General features: G+C 46.7%; 1 protein-coding gene across 3 annotated transcripts in view; it reads right to left on the bottom strand.

The window, feature by feature from the left end:
• AGPAT1 (1-acylglycerol-3-phosphate O-acyltransferase 1) overlaps positions 1 to 17,899 on the bottom strand; it is a 42,499-nt gene that overhangs the window by 19,796 nt on the left and 4,804 nt on the right. Inside the window, exon 1 of one of the 3 annotated variants that reach the window (XM_028720476.2) lies at positions 14,530 to 14,566. The exons of the other annotated variants lie outside the window; for them this stretch is intronic. Within the exon in view, the coding sequence (XP_028576309.1) occupies positions 14,530 to 14,551 (22 nt within the window). The 5' untranslated portion in view covers positions 14,552 to 14,566. Of the gene's footprint in view, positions 1 to 14,529; positions 14,567 to 17,899 lie in introns of those variants that run through there. 3 annotated transcript variants of the gene reach the window in all.

Genomic DNA, 17,899 nt, shown 5'->3' with positions numbered 1-17,899 from the left:
AAAGGGCAGGTGCTTTTGTCTCTGGCAAACATATTCCAGCGTGAACCACTGCCAGGCGGCATGGATAAATCAGTTGTGAAACTGCAGCGTGCAGCTCTGTGCCAATACTACTGGGGGCGGAATTGCTACTACTCTGTGCCAATACTACTGGGGGCGTAATTGCAAGTAAGAGCAATTCAACAGTGGAACAGACTCCATTGGGAGGTTTTAAAGCAGAAATTGGATCGCCATCTGCCATGGGTGCATTGCAAGGGGGTTGGACTAGATGACCCCCAGGGTTCCCTTTCTTCATTGGACTAGTCATGTTGTGCGGATGCCTGGTTATCCTCTTCCGAAGCAACAACTCTATTCCGAACTTAAAAATGGAAAGCGTAATGCTGGTGGTCAACAGAAGAGGTTTTAAGACTCTCTCAAGGCAAATCTAAAAAAATGTAGTATAAACACCAACAACTGGGAAACACTGGCCTGCGAGAGCTCCAGTTGGAGAACAGCCTTTACCAAAGGGGTCATGGGCTGTGAAGACACTCGAACTCAGGACGCAAGGGAGAAATGTGCTAAGTGGAAGTCACGCTTGGCAAATCCACACCGTGATCAACTCCTGCCTGGAAACCTAGGTCCTCACTGTGGAAGGACGTGTGGATCCAGAAGTGGCCTCCACAATCACTTACGGACACATTGTTAAAACCGTGTTTATGGAAGAAAATCTTACTTGGCTACGAGTGATTGCCAAAGAAGAACTATTGTTTAGTCATTTAGTCGTGTCCGTCTTTTCGTGACCCCCTGGACCAGAGCACGCCAGGCACTCCTGTCTTCCACTGCCTCCCACGGTTTGGTCAGACTCATGTTTGTAGCTTTGAGAACACTGTCCACCCATCTTGTCCTCTGTCGTCCCCTTCTCCTTGGGCCCTCCATCTTTCCCAACAAGAAGAAGTATGGAAACAGCAAATGCTCAGGAGCAGGTTGTCCAGAGAAGCAAAGGGCAGAGAACAAGGCAGCCATGTTCACCTAGGCATCTACCAGGACCACAACAGGAAGAACTCGAGATGTTACTGGTGGATACTACACAGGAGAACCACATTATTGTAATCATTATTATTATTTCTTATCGGTAGAAGGCAATGTTCTTATCGGTAGAAGGCAATGTTCATTTAGGTTTCTTCGTTTTGCTGTCTGTATAATTTTCTTAAGTCAATAATAATAATAATAATAATAATAATAATAAACAAAACAAAACAATATGGAGCTCACCCTGCTGGGAGAAGGCCACAACCCACATTTACTTGAGGTTAAGCCCCACTGAATTTAATGGGGCTTTGAATTCAGAGGCTAGTACTGCAGATTCCAGTACCGCCATGAACCCCTTTTTGGAGACACCCTGCCAGTAACTGGAACTCTCTCACTTCCCCGCTAAAACAACTGTTCTCAGAAAGGCACAGAATGCAAAAAAAAAAAAAAAAAAAAGGTGTAGGGACAGGCAAGGACCCTTGGAGTTCTTAGAGAGAAGAAGAAGAAGAGTTTGAATTTGATATCCTGCTTTAGCACTACCTGAAGGAGTCTCAAAGCGGCTGACATTCTCCTTTCCCTTCCTCCCCCACAACAAACACTCTGTGAGGTGAGTGAGGCTGAGAGACTTCAGAGAAGTGTGACTGGCCCAAGGTCACCCAGCAGCTGCATGTGGAGGAGCGGAGACACAAACCCGGTTCCCCAGATTACGAGTCCACCGCTCTTCACCACTACAAGTGGCCCAAGAAGAATAACAACAACAACTGGGATCCTGGGCTTCGCGTCTTCCATTTTCCAAACACATTTCTTTCCTTTTTTTCCCTTTCTTTTTTAAAGGATTAAGATTGGTAAAGAGACAGAGACACTTGCCAGAAATGAGATACCGCGGGCAGATGTTAACTGATTTGTACTCTCATGATCATGTTAATGAGGCAGTTTGGAAGAGGAACACACACAAAGTGCGGAGCAGCTCGTTCCTCCACCAAACTTGCCCAATCCAATTCCTGAGCGCAGACAGAGGCCTGGCCTTTCCCTGTGAGTCCCAGCTCAGGATTTATGGCCAGATGCAAGAGAGAGAGAGAGAGAGAGAGAGAGAGAGAGAGAACGAAAGAAAGAAAGAAAGAAAGAAAGAAAGAAGTGTTGGGGACCAAAGCTTCTGCACTTAAGTTACGTTCACAACTGCCACTGAGGGCTCCAGAGAGGAATAGAGGCCTGAGATCTTGGGAACAGAGCAAACCATCGCAAAAAGCAGCCTTCCCCCAGCGTAAAGTCACGGGCTGGGTGGACGCAGAGGAATGATGGGAGGAACCAGCTGAGGAACCACCAGGGGCGGGAAAGCCCAGAGCCCGGGGAGAGATGGTGGGACAACGATGAGTGGTCAGAGGGAGAAGACTGGGAGGTGGTGGTGTCTGAAGCTGGGGAGGTACCAGGGCATAGTGAGTGGGGGGAGTCAGTGGCAGAAAGAATTCCAGAATCAGAAGCAGCAGAGGAGGTCAAGAGGCAGAGGTGAGTCTCCCCATCCTGCTGCAACAAGCTCTCCTCCCCTCTGGTTTCCCAGGACCAAGAGAGGCATGAAAAGAGCAGAGGAGAGGTTGGTTGCATGTAGGCACAGTCTCCGATTGCTGGGGGAAAACCCTGGAGAGGCGGCAACTTTTAGACGGCTGTGGGGAGACCTTCAGCCTCAGCAACTGATTCATGGGGCCAGACCTACTGAGGATGAGCTGCTATGCTCTTCATTAGTCTGGGAAGACTGGCTTTTTTCTAATAAAGAGTTAACTCCAGTCTTGGCCTTAGACACCTGGTGACCTCCTGATGCTTTGAACCACATCTTCTGCCAAAAACATCTGGAGGGTACCCAGCTGGGGGGAGCCAAGGTAGACAAATCTGAACACTAATTTTTTTATTTGTGGGCTGCTTCTTGATAAACTAAAATTTCTCAAGGAGCTTTCGGAGAAGCAGAGATTCAATAGGGGCATCTGTAAGAAAGGCGGAAAGAGGGCAGTCTGGGATTCCCTGGCTGCGATTCCTGAATTCCAGGGGGTGGACTCGATGACTCTTGCAGACCCTTCCACCGCCAAAATTCTATAATTCTATCACTCACAGGAAGAGTAGAACAGAGGACACATTAATGGGCCGACTCCAAGAAAGCCATTACATGAGTCGAAAGACTTCCTCTCGTGCAAAAGGAAAGATTCCTTCCTTTTCCTCACCTCACCAATCTGGAGATTTGTTAGAAGGCTGTGGCAGCCCCTAAATTTGCAGCCTTCTGGCATTCCCACCGCACAGCCGTATGCTGAAGACACGTCTCGAACCCCAGCCTTTGGCCGTTAAGGCATTGCGGGTTGCATCAAACGCTGTGCCAGCCCTGTTTGCGCAATGTATATAATTAATAAATAATAATAATAATAATAATAATAATTTATTATTTGTATCCCACCCATCTGGCTGGGCTTCCCCAGCCACTCTGGGCGGCTTCCACAAAGACCAAAAATACACTAATATGTCATACATTAAAGACTTCCCTGAACAGGGCTGCCTTAAGATGTCTTCTGAATGTCAGGTAGTTGTTTATCTCTTTGACATCTGATGGGAGGGCGTTCCACAGGGCGGGCGCCACTACTGAGAAGGCCCTCTGCCTGGTTCCCTGTAGCTTTGCTTCTTGCAATGAGGGAACCGCCAGAAGGCCCTCGGCGCTGGACCTCAGCGTCCGGGCAGAACAATGGGGGTGGAGACGCTCCTTCCGGTATACTGACAAAACGTAACTTTTGTCTCCTCCTCTTTCCATGCCCAACCAAGTGCAGATCTCGAGGGCACACAAGGGAGGGAGGGAGGGCGGATCATGCCGCTTTACAGCAGATTGTCAACACGTGTCTGTCAGGGAACAGAAGGCAATGCACTCTGCCCACAGCTGTCAACCGTCCCTTATTTGGCAGGAAACTCCCTTATCCCAGTGCCGTGTCCCGCTGCTGTCCCTTATTGATGATGTCCTTTAAATTTCCCGGGTTTCATGCTCAGGAGGGAAGCAGCGGCTCGGGGTCCTCCGCCGCGAGAGAGAGCGTGCGCACGAGCTGCCGTGTCTCCATCTCTCCCTTTTCCCCCTCAGGGGCGCGTCATGAGGAGACGGGTGGTGGTGGGTGGGCAGACAGCCCCCCTCTTGCGAGACATCCACCGCATTGCCAGGGGAAGCCGGAGGTGGCGGCAGTGGCGGTGGCTGAGGAGGCAACCTGAGGGAAGAGGAAGAGGGGATGGGGAGGGATGCAGAAGGGTGGCGCTTCAGCGGCACCGCAACCGCCTCATACTGGGCTCACGGGCAGCGTGGGCGAGAGTCTCTCTCCCTCCCCCCCCCCGGGCGTGGAAGGGCCGATGGAACTCCTCACCCCAGGACGACTGCAGCCCCGATGTGCTGCTTAGCATCCCCTCCAACCAGTGCAGCATCTTAATGTCGTGATTTCCCCCTCTGCATCCCTTTCATAACTCTATTTTTATAAATCATTTGTCCATCCATAGTTCAAATTTTTACTACAAGTTTTCTGTCAATCCTACCAATGTATGTAACTCTTTACGATAGCTTTTCAACTAAATTATAAACTTTCCTCACTCTTTATTAAAGAGGTCCTCTTCCTGGTTTCTAATTCTGCCTGTAAGCTTTGCCATCTTGACGTCGTTCATCAGTTTTGTCTGCCCCTCTTCTTTGGTGGGAGTTGTAGACCCTTAGGATCATCTAGTCCAACCCCCCTGCAAAACACAGTCAGTGGCAGCCAAAGCAGCATGGCTCCATCAGTGCCGGATTTCTGTACACGTTAAGCAAAATCCCTTATTTTGGCTGCTGATCCCTTATTTTTGAGGCCGCTGGTCCCTTATTTTCAAATCTGCAAGTTGACAGCTATGACTCTGCCTAGTCACATAAGTTTAGAAGAAAGAAAGAAAAACACAAGAAAACGCAAGGGCACAGAGAGGTTGCAGCTCGGTGGGAGAGCATTCACTTTGTGTGCCAAAGCCCCAGGTTTAGAGACCTTTGTCTGAAACCCCTGAATAACCTCTATCAGTCAGGACTGACAGTTCTGAACTAGGTCGGCACAGTACAAGGCAGCGTCCTTGTGTCCAAGCTTAACAAGGTCTTTGATGACAGTGGAAAAGCCCCAGCAGGCCAGATCCGAGGCTCGCCATGCAAACACATGAACAGCCTGCCCCCAAGCAACGCATGCATTGCACTCTAGAAATAAATATATTCATTTTCAATTACAATAATCCAATAATAGCCTCATTATAACAATGCCAAATTATAATACAATTACAGTGGTACCTCGGGTTAAGTACTTATTTCGTTCTGGAGGTCTGTTCTTAACCTGAAACTGTTCTTAACCTGAAGAAGAAGAAGAAGAAGAAGAAGAAGAAGAAGAAGAAGAAGAAGAAGAGGAGGAGTTTGGATTTGATATCCCGCCTTTCACTCCCTTTAAGGAGTCTCAAAGCGGCTAACATTCTCCTTTCCCTTCCTCCCCCACAACAAACACTCTGTGAGGTGAGTGGGGCTGAGAGACTCCAGAGAAGTGTGACTGGCCCAAGGTCACCCAGCAGCTGCATGTGGAGGAGCGGAGACTTGAAGCCGGTTCCCCAGATTAGGAGACTACCGCTCTTAACCACTACACCACACTGGCTCTCTGAAGCAACACTTTAGCTGATGGGGCCTCCCGCTGCCGCTGTGCGATTTCTGTTCTCATCTCGAAGCAAAGTTCTTAACCCGAGGTACTATTTCTGGGTTAGCAGAGTCTGTAACCTGAAGCGTATGTAACCTGACGCGTATGTAACCCGAGGTACCACTGTACCGATACAGCAGAACCTTGATTCTCAAACGCCTTGGTATTTGAACATTTTGGCTCCCGAACGCCGAAAACCCAGAAGTAAGTGTTCCAGTTTCTGAACATTTTTTGGAAGCCAAACATCCGGTGCCAGCTATCGATTCCAGGGCGCCTGTGCAAATCAGAAGCTGCCCCTTAGTTTTCGAACATTTTGGAAGTCAAACAGACTTCTGGAACGGATTATGTTCGAGAACCAAGGTACCACTGTACCAATCATTCAGATGCCAAATTATATAATTTAGATGGCCCTCTGAGTGCTAGAATTGATGGTTTGATTTACTTTATTTCTGCATTCCTAACTCTTATTAATTTCAATTGCACTGCAGTCAAAATGACAATCCCTTCCACAACAACTGTAATATGAACGACTTCCATTCGTATTGACACATTAAATGATTTCTAAATCTACAGGTGCAGCATTCAAACTATATTCTTGCTTTACCTGTGTGTGGCAATTATTCGATCCATGGTGTTTCTTTCTGTCCTCGTAAAATATTATGTCTATCTTTTCCAATCATGCCTTGGGCAGAACTAATATTCCACTGTGATTTTAGAGGTTCTCCATTGCTCCATTCCCATGCTTCATTGTTTTGCAACTTTAATAGCAGCTGCATAGATCACACCGTCCCAATAAATAACCTGTTTTCGCCCTTTACCTCTCCGCCTTGGACGGATCTGCGAGCTTGCCAAGGAGTTGATAAGGTTCATTACTGAGTTATTTGAAGTTTGACAGATCACTCTCCTGCACTCTAGAATTCAGATCTTTAGTTAAACTGCTCTGGTTTCGAGTGCCCCAATGTTCCAGCACGCTAACTAGTCCCCAATTAAACGAATGACAAGCAAGTTTACAAGCTGAATTCTTGAGGCCACCTGAATGAAAGAAACTTAGGGAACCTGCTCTGCATTCCAGGTCCAATCCTGCAATCCTCATCAAACCCAATGCAATGCAGGAAAAAAGCAACTGTTTTCAACGATCCCATTGCCAGTTTCTATGCAGGCCGCAAATGAGAATGCAACTGGGGCCAGGACTGAAACTCAAGTTCCTAGTCTCTAATAACAGGTGGATTTACAAGGCTGAGTAAACAAACAAACAAACAGCCTCTGCCCCTGGGTGCTCCTGGCTCCCAGATCCCCTGGCACATTTTACACAAGGGGAGAGCGGGGGGGGGGGGGGAGAGCGTGAAAGCACGCTTTGTGGACTTGCCAAAAAATGCCAGGCCAGCGCTCGCCAGCTGGGGCATCAAGGGAGCAATTCCGATTCACATGCACGTAAACACAGGATTCCTCAGAGCACAGACATGCACAGCGCAATAATGGTGCACGCACTCCCTTTCCCCAGACAGGGACCTCAGGTGGCAGGCCTGACGTAAACCTCTCAAGGAGCCAATCCCGTTCCTTGCAAACCTCCGGCTCAAAAATAAAAATGCGCAAGGACACCCCCACAGCATCCTGGCGCTCATGCAACTATATACCAGGCAGCAGGTCGCCGGAAAAAAAACACAGGAAACAAACTGGTCAAAGCTCAGGCATTTAATGCAGTTTTTTAAGAACAGAGCAGCCCTGAGAGCTCCAGGTATAGGGCGGTACAGCGGTACATACGCTTCAGGTTACAGACTCCGCTAACCCAGAAATAGTGATTCAGGTTAAGAACTTTGCTTCAGGATGAGACCAGAAATTGTGCTGCAGCGGCAGCAGGAGGCCCCATTAGCTAAAGTGGTGCTTCAGGTTAAGAACAGTTTCAGGTTAAGAATGGACCTCCAGAACGAATTAAGTACTTAACCTGAGGTACCACTGTATATAAATTCAATAAACAACAACAACAACAACCTCCCTTCTGCTCTACCTGCCTCAGTGATACTGGAAAAAACAACAACCCAAGGCTCTTAATAACTTTGCCTCCCAGGATGGTTGTGAGCGAGGGGGGTGCTCAGCACCAAGAGCGTTGAAAAGGATTTTGGGTGCTAATGACAGTCATCTTAACCACTGCTAGCAGCAAATAATTGCCAATAGCAGCAGCAATAATAATATGACCTAAATTGGAGGTTTCTCTGCTGGACAGTTTCCAGATCTGGGATTTCTGCACACACGCACCAACACACCCCAGCGACATGCCAATGCGTCAGATCTTTCAGGAAGCAACAAGAGGTCTTCTTCATGGGGAGTGGGCTCATGCCAGCGTCTGAAATTTACCAGGTGCATTTTGCGACCAAGTGAAGATGTCCGGGAGCCAGGATGACGCTTGACATCTCCACCATCTGGAGCTGCAAGCCCGGGGGACTCTTTTCTCACACTAATGCCACATAGAATGTAGAATTCTATCCGTGATATGTTAAGTGCACAATCAGAATGAATTTCAGGAACCCAAAAGCCGTCTGTTTTGGCGACCGTAACCCTGGTTTAAGGAGCCATTTGGCACCTAGCTTCTTTATCTGAGTTTCTAACGCTGCTCATGACCCGTGGGCAAGTTTTGCACACCAAAACCCCCACAATAAATCCCTGGAAATTTCCAGTGAAGTGGCTTTTGTGGAAGCGGAAAGGGGTCTTTGCCCACCACCTGCCGGGACCCTGGAGATCCACTCCCGGAGAGAGCCTATCAGCCTTCCCCCAACTTGGTTTTCCCCAGATGTCCTGAACTACAACTCCCATCAACCCCAGCAGCCCTCAGAGATGATTGGAGCTGTAGTCCAATAGCATATGGAGAGCTTTGGTTGCTAGGAGACCCCTATTTCCTTCCAAGAGTAGTTTAACAACCAGTCTTCCCAGGGAACTCTGGGGATTATAGCTCTGGGAGGAGAATGAGGTCTCCCAACAACTCTCTGCATTCTGAAACTACAGTTCCCAGAATTCTTTGGGGGAAGCCATGAATGTTTTGAGTGGTACAACAGTGCTTTAAATAAATGGTGTGGATGTGGCCTCAGAGAATGCTACTTAGCATCATCCAACAACATGATACAGTGGTACCTCGGGTTACAGACGCTTAAGGTTACAGACAGTTCAGGTTACAGACTCCGCTAACCCAGAAATAGTACCTTGGGTTAAGAACTTTGCTTCAGGATGAGAACAGAAATCACGCCGCGGCGGCAGCGGGAGGCCCCATTACCTAAAGTGATACCTCAGGTTAAGAACAGTTTCAGGTTAAGAACGGACCTCCAGAACAAATCATGGCAAGAAAAACTGATGGACTATGCAGAACTGGCAAAACTGACATACAAGCTATGGGACAAGGATAACTGTGACTTTATTTTATTTTTTTAAAAAATTATTGTTTTATTTATACAAAAACAAACAAACAAACAAAAAACACAAATACCAAATTACACACAAATTACAAAAATAACCATCGACACTTAATATTCTTAGCAAACAATAAAACATCTATTGGTCTTAACACTAAAGACCCAACCTCCCGTCTATTCCATACTTCAAATTTATATTACTTATTGCCAATACACTTTTTTTCATAATTAAACTTATTCTCATTAAATGTAATTTCTTATATCTACCTTGCAACTATTACTGAAGTTCCTCGAATGCTGCAACAGAATTTAAACTACTATATTTATTTTTCAGATATTCTTTAAAAACCTCCCATTTTGAAACTAATTCCTGTTTTGATTTATTTTTTATTTTTTCTGATAAACCATCTAATTCAGCATATTCTGTCAGCTTTTGGATCCAATCTTGAATAGAGGAGATTTCATTACTCTTCCATTTTGCTGCGATCAAAACTCTTGCTGCCGCCGTCGCATATAAAAAGATACCCTTCCTCTTTTGTGGAATATCCAAATCTGTTATTCCCAGGAGATAGGCCTCTGGTTTTTTATTGAAAGAGATCTTTAGCATTTTTTGCAGTTCTGCATGTATACTCTCCCAGAATACCTGTATTTTCCTACATATCCACCACATATGGTAGAATGTTCCTGAATCTCCGCATCTCCAACAATTACTTGATACATTTTTATACATTTTTGAAAGCTTCCATGGTGTTAAATACCATTGATGTTGCATTTTTTGAACGTTCTCTCTAATCGTGTAACAATTTGTGAATTTCCAATTGATCTTCCATAAATTTTCCCATTGGGCCATGTTTATTGAGTGGCCAAAATCCTGGGACCACCTCACCATTGCCACTGTTACCTCCTCCTCCTTGACTGTCCAGATAACTGTGACTTTAAAGACGAATGGGAACCCTTTACAAAGTATTTGAAGACGCAACAAAGCAAACTGGACTCCTTGGCTGGTTTTGAATAAACTTTTACTAACTTTTTGTTGATAATAATCAGCTAAATAGTTTGAGGATCTATACAACTGTGTAACATGCAGAAAACAGCATTTTTAGAGAAATCAAAGACTGGAACTGAGGGAAGTCGGGGGTGGGGGGGTGGGCTCTCTGGGGGGAGGGAGGGGGAGGGAAGAAAAATGGGGGGAAATAAGGATGATATGTTTCTGGATAATACGTTTTGTTTTAATTTTGAATTAAAAAGTTATTTTTTTAAAAAAAAGAACCGACCTCCGGAACAAATTAAGTTATTAACCCGAGGTACCACTGTACTTTGCAGGATTAACATAAACCAGAAAGAGAGAGGTCCCTGCCAGGAGGAGATTACAATCTAGATACTCCACACACACACACTTGATAGTGGGAAGAAAACAAGAGACGGGGAAGGCAAACGCGGTAATACAGAGACAGAAGCTGGATGACACAAAAGAGGTCATGGGGTTAAATTCAAACATTAGCCTTGTATTTCTTTGTTGCTTGCTACCAAAAATTCCCACAGCGACTAACAAAACTTAAAACACACCCGAAAGATTAAAAAAGCTTAGAAACACAAAATTGTAAAGTTGGAAGGGACCCCAAAGGCCATCGACCAGAGGTTTATCGGCAACATTGCAGAAGATATTTGACTTCTCAGCCGCTTGCAATGCCGGAATCAGAACAGAAACATCCCTGACAGATGGCTATCCAACCGCCGCTTAAAAATCTCCAAGGAAGGGGAGTCCACTGCTTTCCAAGGGGGTTCTTTCCACTTGACTAAAAGTGCTCATCCTGCAATAACATAAAGAGGACAAGTGCCCTGATATATATGGCAACCATGCCACAAGACCCTAATTAAGAGCCATATGCCTGAAGATGAATGTCATTGCCTAGCACCTAAAAGCAGATAATGGAGATAATTTAAGATTTCTTTACTTAATCAGGGCAGTGGATTCTCTCACCCCCGAGTGCAGGCATAGGCAAACTCGGCCCTCCAGATGTTTTTGAGACTACAATTCCCACCATCCCTGACCACTGGTCCTGTTAGATGGGAGTTGTAGTCCCAAAACATCTGGAGGGCCGAGTTTGCCTACGCCTGCCCTAGTGGAAGGACTCCTGGGATAACTCAATAGAGCAGAAGAATTTTAATCTCACGGTTGTGGGTTCAAGCCCCACACTCGGCAAAAAGATTCCTTCATTGCAGGGGGTTGGACTAGATGACCCCATGGTCCATTCCAGCTCTACAATTCTATGGTTCTATGATTGCAATTCTATGATCCAGGCTGTGATGCCTTCCTCCAGGAAACTATAAGCTTGTCAGGGGCATTGCACGTCACCCAAGCTTTCCATTTTATTTCCTTACAATAATTATGACCAAAAAACCACACTCATATAACAAGACAGTGCTTTAAACCAATAAATAAAACACAGCAACCAGCAGCAATATAACTTAAAACTGCAGAGCAAAGAATACTTTAGGACACAAGTGCCTAGAGATGCGAAAACATCCTTAACCATTTATTTACAAAATACTTTTGCAGTGGGGAGCATTTTAAAAGGGCAGTACATTTTTTTAAAACATGCAATGAAATCCACATTGCCACCCTGCCACAATTCAAAATATGACTAGAAGTTCACAGAACAAAGCTCAAGAAACCATTTTCCACATAGTACAAGGCAAAAAAAAAAGTTTGTTTTTTTAGACTGCGCACCACTTTCCAAAAATCATTAAGTGTTTTACAACATATCTTAAATCACAACGCTCAAGTACAACAAAAAAAACCAGAAGTAGTCTACATTATAGACCGCAACGGACAGCTAAACAAGGCATCCTCTTAAATTATAAATAAAAAAATCAACTCAAACAAAATTCAGTAAAAACCACACATTTTAAAATAGCATAACTAAGCAAAAAATAAAAATAAACTCACTCTTCCTAACCCATCATTTGCTCAATCATATTATTAAACAAGGCAATCTGATTAAATCCCCAGCCCTAGATGCAATGATAAACAAAACTTGAAACTGAAACTAAAACTGCTCTCTGATTCGTATGTGACCCTTCCCCGAAAAAAACCAATAGGTATCTGACCACCTGCGTTCACTATTAAAGAGTAATTTCTATTTTCCACTTTTCTTCCAAAGAGTTCAGAGTTTCTTCCCTCTTCCCATTTCATCCTCACAACAACACTGTGAGGCTGGTCAGGCAGTGAGATAGGTTGGCCAAGAACTTTGCGGCCATTCCTGGTCCAACATCCTACCTAACCCATGAATGGGGAACTTGAGTGGCCCTACAGTCTGCTGCTGGACTACAACTCCCATCATCCCTGACCATTGGCCAAACGGGCTTGGGCTGATGGGAGCTGGGGTTTTACAACATCTGGAGGGCTCCCATCCCTGTTCTAACCACATCATAGCAGCTCTCCTTAAGAAAACCTTCCCCAACTTGTATTGGACTACAACTCCCATCAGCCACAGCCAGCTATTGATGGAAGGTGCAGGACTAAAGAGTTTTAATGAAATTAATATATATTTACAAAAAAAAGCCATGCATGGGTGTTGGCTGACAAGTGAAAATCACTCCCCAAGATTTTATTTACGATTGCAGTTTTAAGAAGCGGGAGGGAAAATAATTTTAAGCAAACAGAAAAGCAAAAATCAATTGCCAGCTGACAATGAACGTAAGAACATTCCATCAATCCTGCTTGAAACGTAGGCATTAATATAGGCAGCCCAAACAGGCATCTAAGCGAAACTGGGGGTTGTTCAAGTCGCATGTTCTAATGTAAGAAAGGACGAGTCAAAGTAGAACAATTAAAACCACAGAGACGTTCTTGGCCTCCGTACAAGCCTAACCCTGTTCTGCTTAGGCGGCAAACTTCTCAGCCACCCCCCACTTCTCGCCAAAGGAGAAAAGCAGCCTTGTAGTCTGGCAACAAGGAATTGTGTGAAGGCAAGTAAGTGGGCTGGAGGAAGATGGTGGGGAGAGGGTGAAGCTCTCTGTCCTTCTCCCAGCACAGGAACCCAGTGGATCATAAGGCTAGTCCAAAGGGATACAGTGGTGCCTCGCAAGACGAAATTAATTCGTTCCACGAGTTTTTTCGTCTTGCGAAGCATGGTGTCGGAAAAGTTTTGGAAAAGCTTCAAAAATCACCAAAGTCTTCAAAAACCTCAAAAAAAGGCTACCACACCGCGTGCTATGAGTTGCTCCTCGAAGTCAAGTCGCAACTGTATTAACGGTGTTAAGAAAAAGGAAACAAACTTGCAAGACGTTTCCGTCTTGTGAAGCAAGCCCATAGGGAAAATCGTCTTGCGAAGCAACTCAAAAAACCAAAAACCCTTTCGTCTTGCGGGTTTTTTGTCTTGCGAGGCATTCGTCTTGCGAGGTACCACTGTATTTGTTTTGTTTTGCAGGATGAATACTTATGGGTGCCTGGAGTGGATGAAGCATGCCTTTATTCCATCTCCCGGTTCCCAAAAATCTTTTCCATATATATGTGGTCCTCAAACAGAGGACGTATCAGCTATTAATGATATTAACCCAACACACTTCAGCTGCAGGGAGCTTTCTCCAGGGGCTTATCTCGCTTGTTTCTTTGAAAGCTGCTCAAGGACCATCCAGTTTTAAGAGACCTTACAGGGCAAGACATAAGCAGCTGAAGGAGGCTCACTTGAGCCAAAACACACTGGGCTAATGTATAAAACAAATATTCATCCTTTCCAGCATCTCTGGGATCATAGAACTGTAGAGTTTGAAGGGACCACAAGGATCATCTGGTCCAAGAGCTTCAAGCCATGTTTTTCCCTTTTAAAAAGAAAAAAACAAATAAAGCATTTTGATACCACTGTCCCTAGCTGAAGATAGTTCCAAAATAGGCTCAGGTTGCAGCTATGGATAACCTCCTGGGAAAGGCAAGTTCCGCTCTCAGCCAAAGTTTAAATCAGTGGTTTCTGATTTTTTTTCCAACCACCACCACCTTGGTTCTATAAACGTGCCCCCCGGTGCCCCCTACCCTAATAAAAAGCATTATTCGGAATTGTAGTTTGCACAGCCCCCTATGGAAGATAACAACACACCAAGTTCAAAACAGCAGCAATTATTTGCATTTATTCAAAATCCAACTGGAACTGTTTAGTTTAATTAATTCAACAAAATGGATGAACTTGACCCGGCGAAGCCAGCTTTTTTTGAGTCCGATAGTCATTTGGTCTCCCTTTGCCTCCCAGGGGGGGGGCGAGGCACCACCCACAACTGGTTCAAATGGGCTGCCTGCCAGTTGATACTGGAATAAAGGATGCTCAGATCTTAGGGACGAAGCATTCCTCGCTGCCACCTCCATAAGAGCACACCTGTGTGCACACTATGTCAATCATCCTGGAACAAAAGCTCATAAAAAAGCACACTATTGCACTTACCACTACAGATGTGGGTTTGCATCCAGTCCCTTGAATGATGATGCCATCTCAACCCCGCAATGGCCAGTCTTAGGAGCAAGGGATAAATGAGCAATCTGTGACAACAGCGCTTGGAAGGAAGCCACAGAGAGAGGTGCTCTCTATTTCTCTCTCCTCCCTCGCAAAAATGACCCTCAGAAATTAAGGCTTGCTTGAGCAGAAGGAGCTACTGAAAGAAGAAAGGGTGTGTGTAGTAGAACAATCTCCTTTCAGCCATCTTAACTGCATTACAGCCGCTGACAACAGTTTTGAGAGCTAACTAACGCATAGGGAAACTGAACTTTTAATTATCTTCCACACACACCCTTAAAAGGTAAAGGGACCCCTGACCATTAGGTCCAGTCGTGGCCGACTCTGGGGTTGCAGCGCTCATCTCGCTTTATTGGCCGAGGGAGCCTGCATACAGCTTCCAGTAGCATGACTAAGCCACTTCTGGCGAACCAGAGCAGCGCACGGAAATGCCGTTTACCTTCCCGCCGGAGCGGTACCTATTTATCTACTTGCACTTTGACGTGCTTTCGAACTGCTAGGTTGGCAGGTGCTGGGACCAAGCAACGGGAGCTCACCCCGTCACGGGAATTCGGACCGTCGACCTTCTGATCAGCAAGTCCTAGGCTCTGTGGTTTAACCCCCAACGCCACCTGCGTCCCTACACACACCCTTACAGTACAGCATATTGCCAGTACAGTACAGTATATTGCCAAACCCTTTGGCACAACAAGATAGCGCTGTGACTAGCCTTGTGAAGGCGTGTGAAATATTCCAGTTATGCCCACCGCAGGCTTCTTGGCCCTTATCTGAAGAAGGCTTCTGTGTGACTCAGAAGCTTGCTATCCCGTCCATGGCATCTGCCAAACTAAGAAGGTAATTTGAGCCCTTTGGAATGTTTGCCTCAGCTACCCTAAATTTCTTGCCTGGAAGCCTGGATATTGTAAAACAGGAAGTTATCTTCACTGCGGCACAGAAGGACAGATGTCAAAGGACACTGGTTCTCTTCAACCGGTCCCAAAGGAGTAGAAAAAGTCACTCTGCTACAAAATCTACACTCCTGTCTCAGCGACGCCGACTTGGAAATGTCCACAGGATGGAAGATAGCAGGATCCCCCGGGGATGTGCTCTGCGGGGAGCTGGCCTGAGGCACGCGGTCCACTGGCGGACCAACTCTGCGATACTAAGATGTCTGCAAATGTGACCCAAAGGCTGGCGACATCAACCCCGCCATGTGGGAATCCCTTGCAGACGACAGACCATGCATCCATAGCAGCGGCCAGAGGAATGACGCCTAGGAGGAGCGCAGAGAAAATAAATGCCATGGTGCATTTGTAACAGCAAAACCGGACGCCTTCATCTGCCTCGGCTGCAACAAAACATCTCTCTCCCGTATCAGTCTCTACAGCCACAGCAGGCGCTGTAACTCTCCAACAGTTTCGACTTCGCTCCCGAAGGCGCACTCTTCCACTGTCTCCCGAGACAGAAGGATGCCAAATATTTACCATAATTTGAAAGGCTTCTCTTTCCACTTTGGGAGCAGATTCCATTTGCCTTATGGCAAGTTAGGCCATTGTTCCTATCTAGCTCTGCATTTTCTACCCTGGCTCTCTGGGTTTTTGGGGACAGTACAGAAGGGACGCGGGTGGCGCTGTGGGTAAAACCTCAGTGCCTAGGATTTGCTGATCGTATGGTCGGCGGTTCGAATCCCCGCGATGGGGTGAGCTCCCGTCATTCGGTCCCAGCTCCTGCCCACCTAGCAGTTCGAAAGCACCCTTAAGTGCAAGTAGATAAATAGGTACCGCTTTATAGCGGGAAGGTAAACGGCGTTTCCGTGTGCTGCGCTGGTGCTGGCTCGCCAGCTGCAGCTTCGTCACGCTGGCCGCGTGACCCGGAAGTGTCTTTGGACGGCGCTGGCTCACGGCCTCTTGAGCGAGATGAGCGCGCAACCCTAGAGTCGGACACGACTGGCCCGTACGGGCAGGGGTACCTTTACCTTACCTTACTCTCCTGGAGACTTAACCTGGAACCTTCTACATGCAAAGCAGATGTCCTGCTACTGGCCTACGGCCTTCCCCATTTCCTCTCCTGACCCAACACTTTATAACCCCCAAAAAGCCTTTCCCACCACCCTGCACAAAGACACTCACTTCCCATTCAATGCACAAAGACCTCTATCAGGAACAGTGTTAGAAACTCAGATATATAAGCTAGGCGCCAAACAGCCCCTTAAACCTGGGATGCGGTTGCCACGACAGAACGTCCGTACGCCGGGGGTTGGACTAGATGACCCTTGGGTCCCTTCGATTCTACGATCTCAACAACATTGCTTGGCTGTAGCTTGCGCTGACAACAATTCACTTGCCCCAGTGTGCAAAGAAGAGAAACACACAAGGTGAAAATGGAAATGGTATTAACCATGGACTAAGGCCAGGGGTTCTAAACTGTGGCCTGTGAGCTCCACTTGGTTGGCCTGATGTGACGGAGGACTAAGATGCCCAGCAAGGTGCCCATGATCTGTGCCACAGCGCAGGAGCAAAAGGCATGCATCTTTTGCTGCACACAAAATCAGGTTGCCCGATGAAGATGCCCCCTGCCAACCTGGCGCCCAGAAATCTCCATACCGTAACTACTGGGTTTGCTCAGCATTGAGATGGCGTTAGGCAAGGCCAAAGGGGTTCCCAGTCAATTATCCCACAGAAAAATGGTGTCAAAAATCTTGATAATATTAGATTCCTGCGGATTAGATTAGATTAGATTCCTGAGGTTGAATCCTGACAAGACAAGACTGTTTTGGGGGGACAGGAGGCGGGCAGGTGTGGAGGACTCCCTGGTCCTGAATGGAGTAACTGTGCCCCTGAAGGACCAGGTGCGCAGCCTGGGAGCCATTCTGGACTCACACCTGTCTATGGAGGCGCAGGTCAATTCTGTGTCCAGGACAGCTGTCTACCAGCTCCATCTGGTACGCAAGCTGAGACCCTACCTGCCCACAGACGGTCTTGCCAGAGTGCTACATGCTCTAGTTATCTCTCGCTTGGACTACTGCAATGCGCTCTATGTGGGGCTCCCTTTGAAGGTGACCCGGAAACTACAACTAATCCAGAATGCGGTAGCCAGACTGATGGCTGGGAGCGGCTGCCAAGACCACATAACAGCGGTCTTGAAAGACCTACACTGGCTCCCAGTACATTTCCGAGCACAATTCAAAGTGTTGGTGCTGACCTTTAAAGCCCTAAACGGCCTCGGTCCAGTATACCTGAAGGAGCGTCTCCACCCCCATTATTCTGCCCGGGCACTGAGATCCAGCGCCGAGGGCCTTCTGGCGGTTCCCTCGCCGCAAGAA

This window comes from Podarcis muralis, chromosome 2, assembly GCF_964188315.1.
Source record: "Podarcis muralis chromosome 2, rPodMur119.hap1.1, whole genome shotgun sequence".
NCBI classification, from domain to species: Eukaryota; Metazoa; Chordata; class Lepidosauria; order Squamata; family Lacertidae; genus Podarcis; species Podarcis muralis.
Note: the sequence above shows the minus strand (reverse complement) of the source record. Positions and strands in the feature narration are given on the sequence as shown.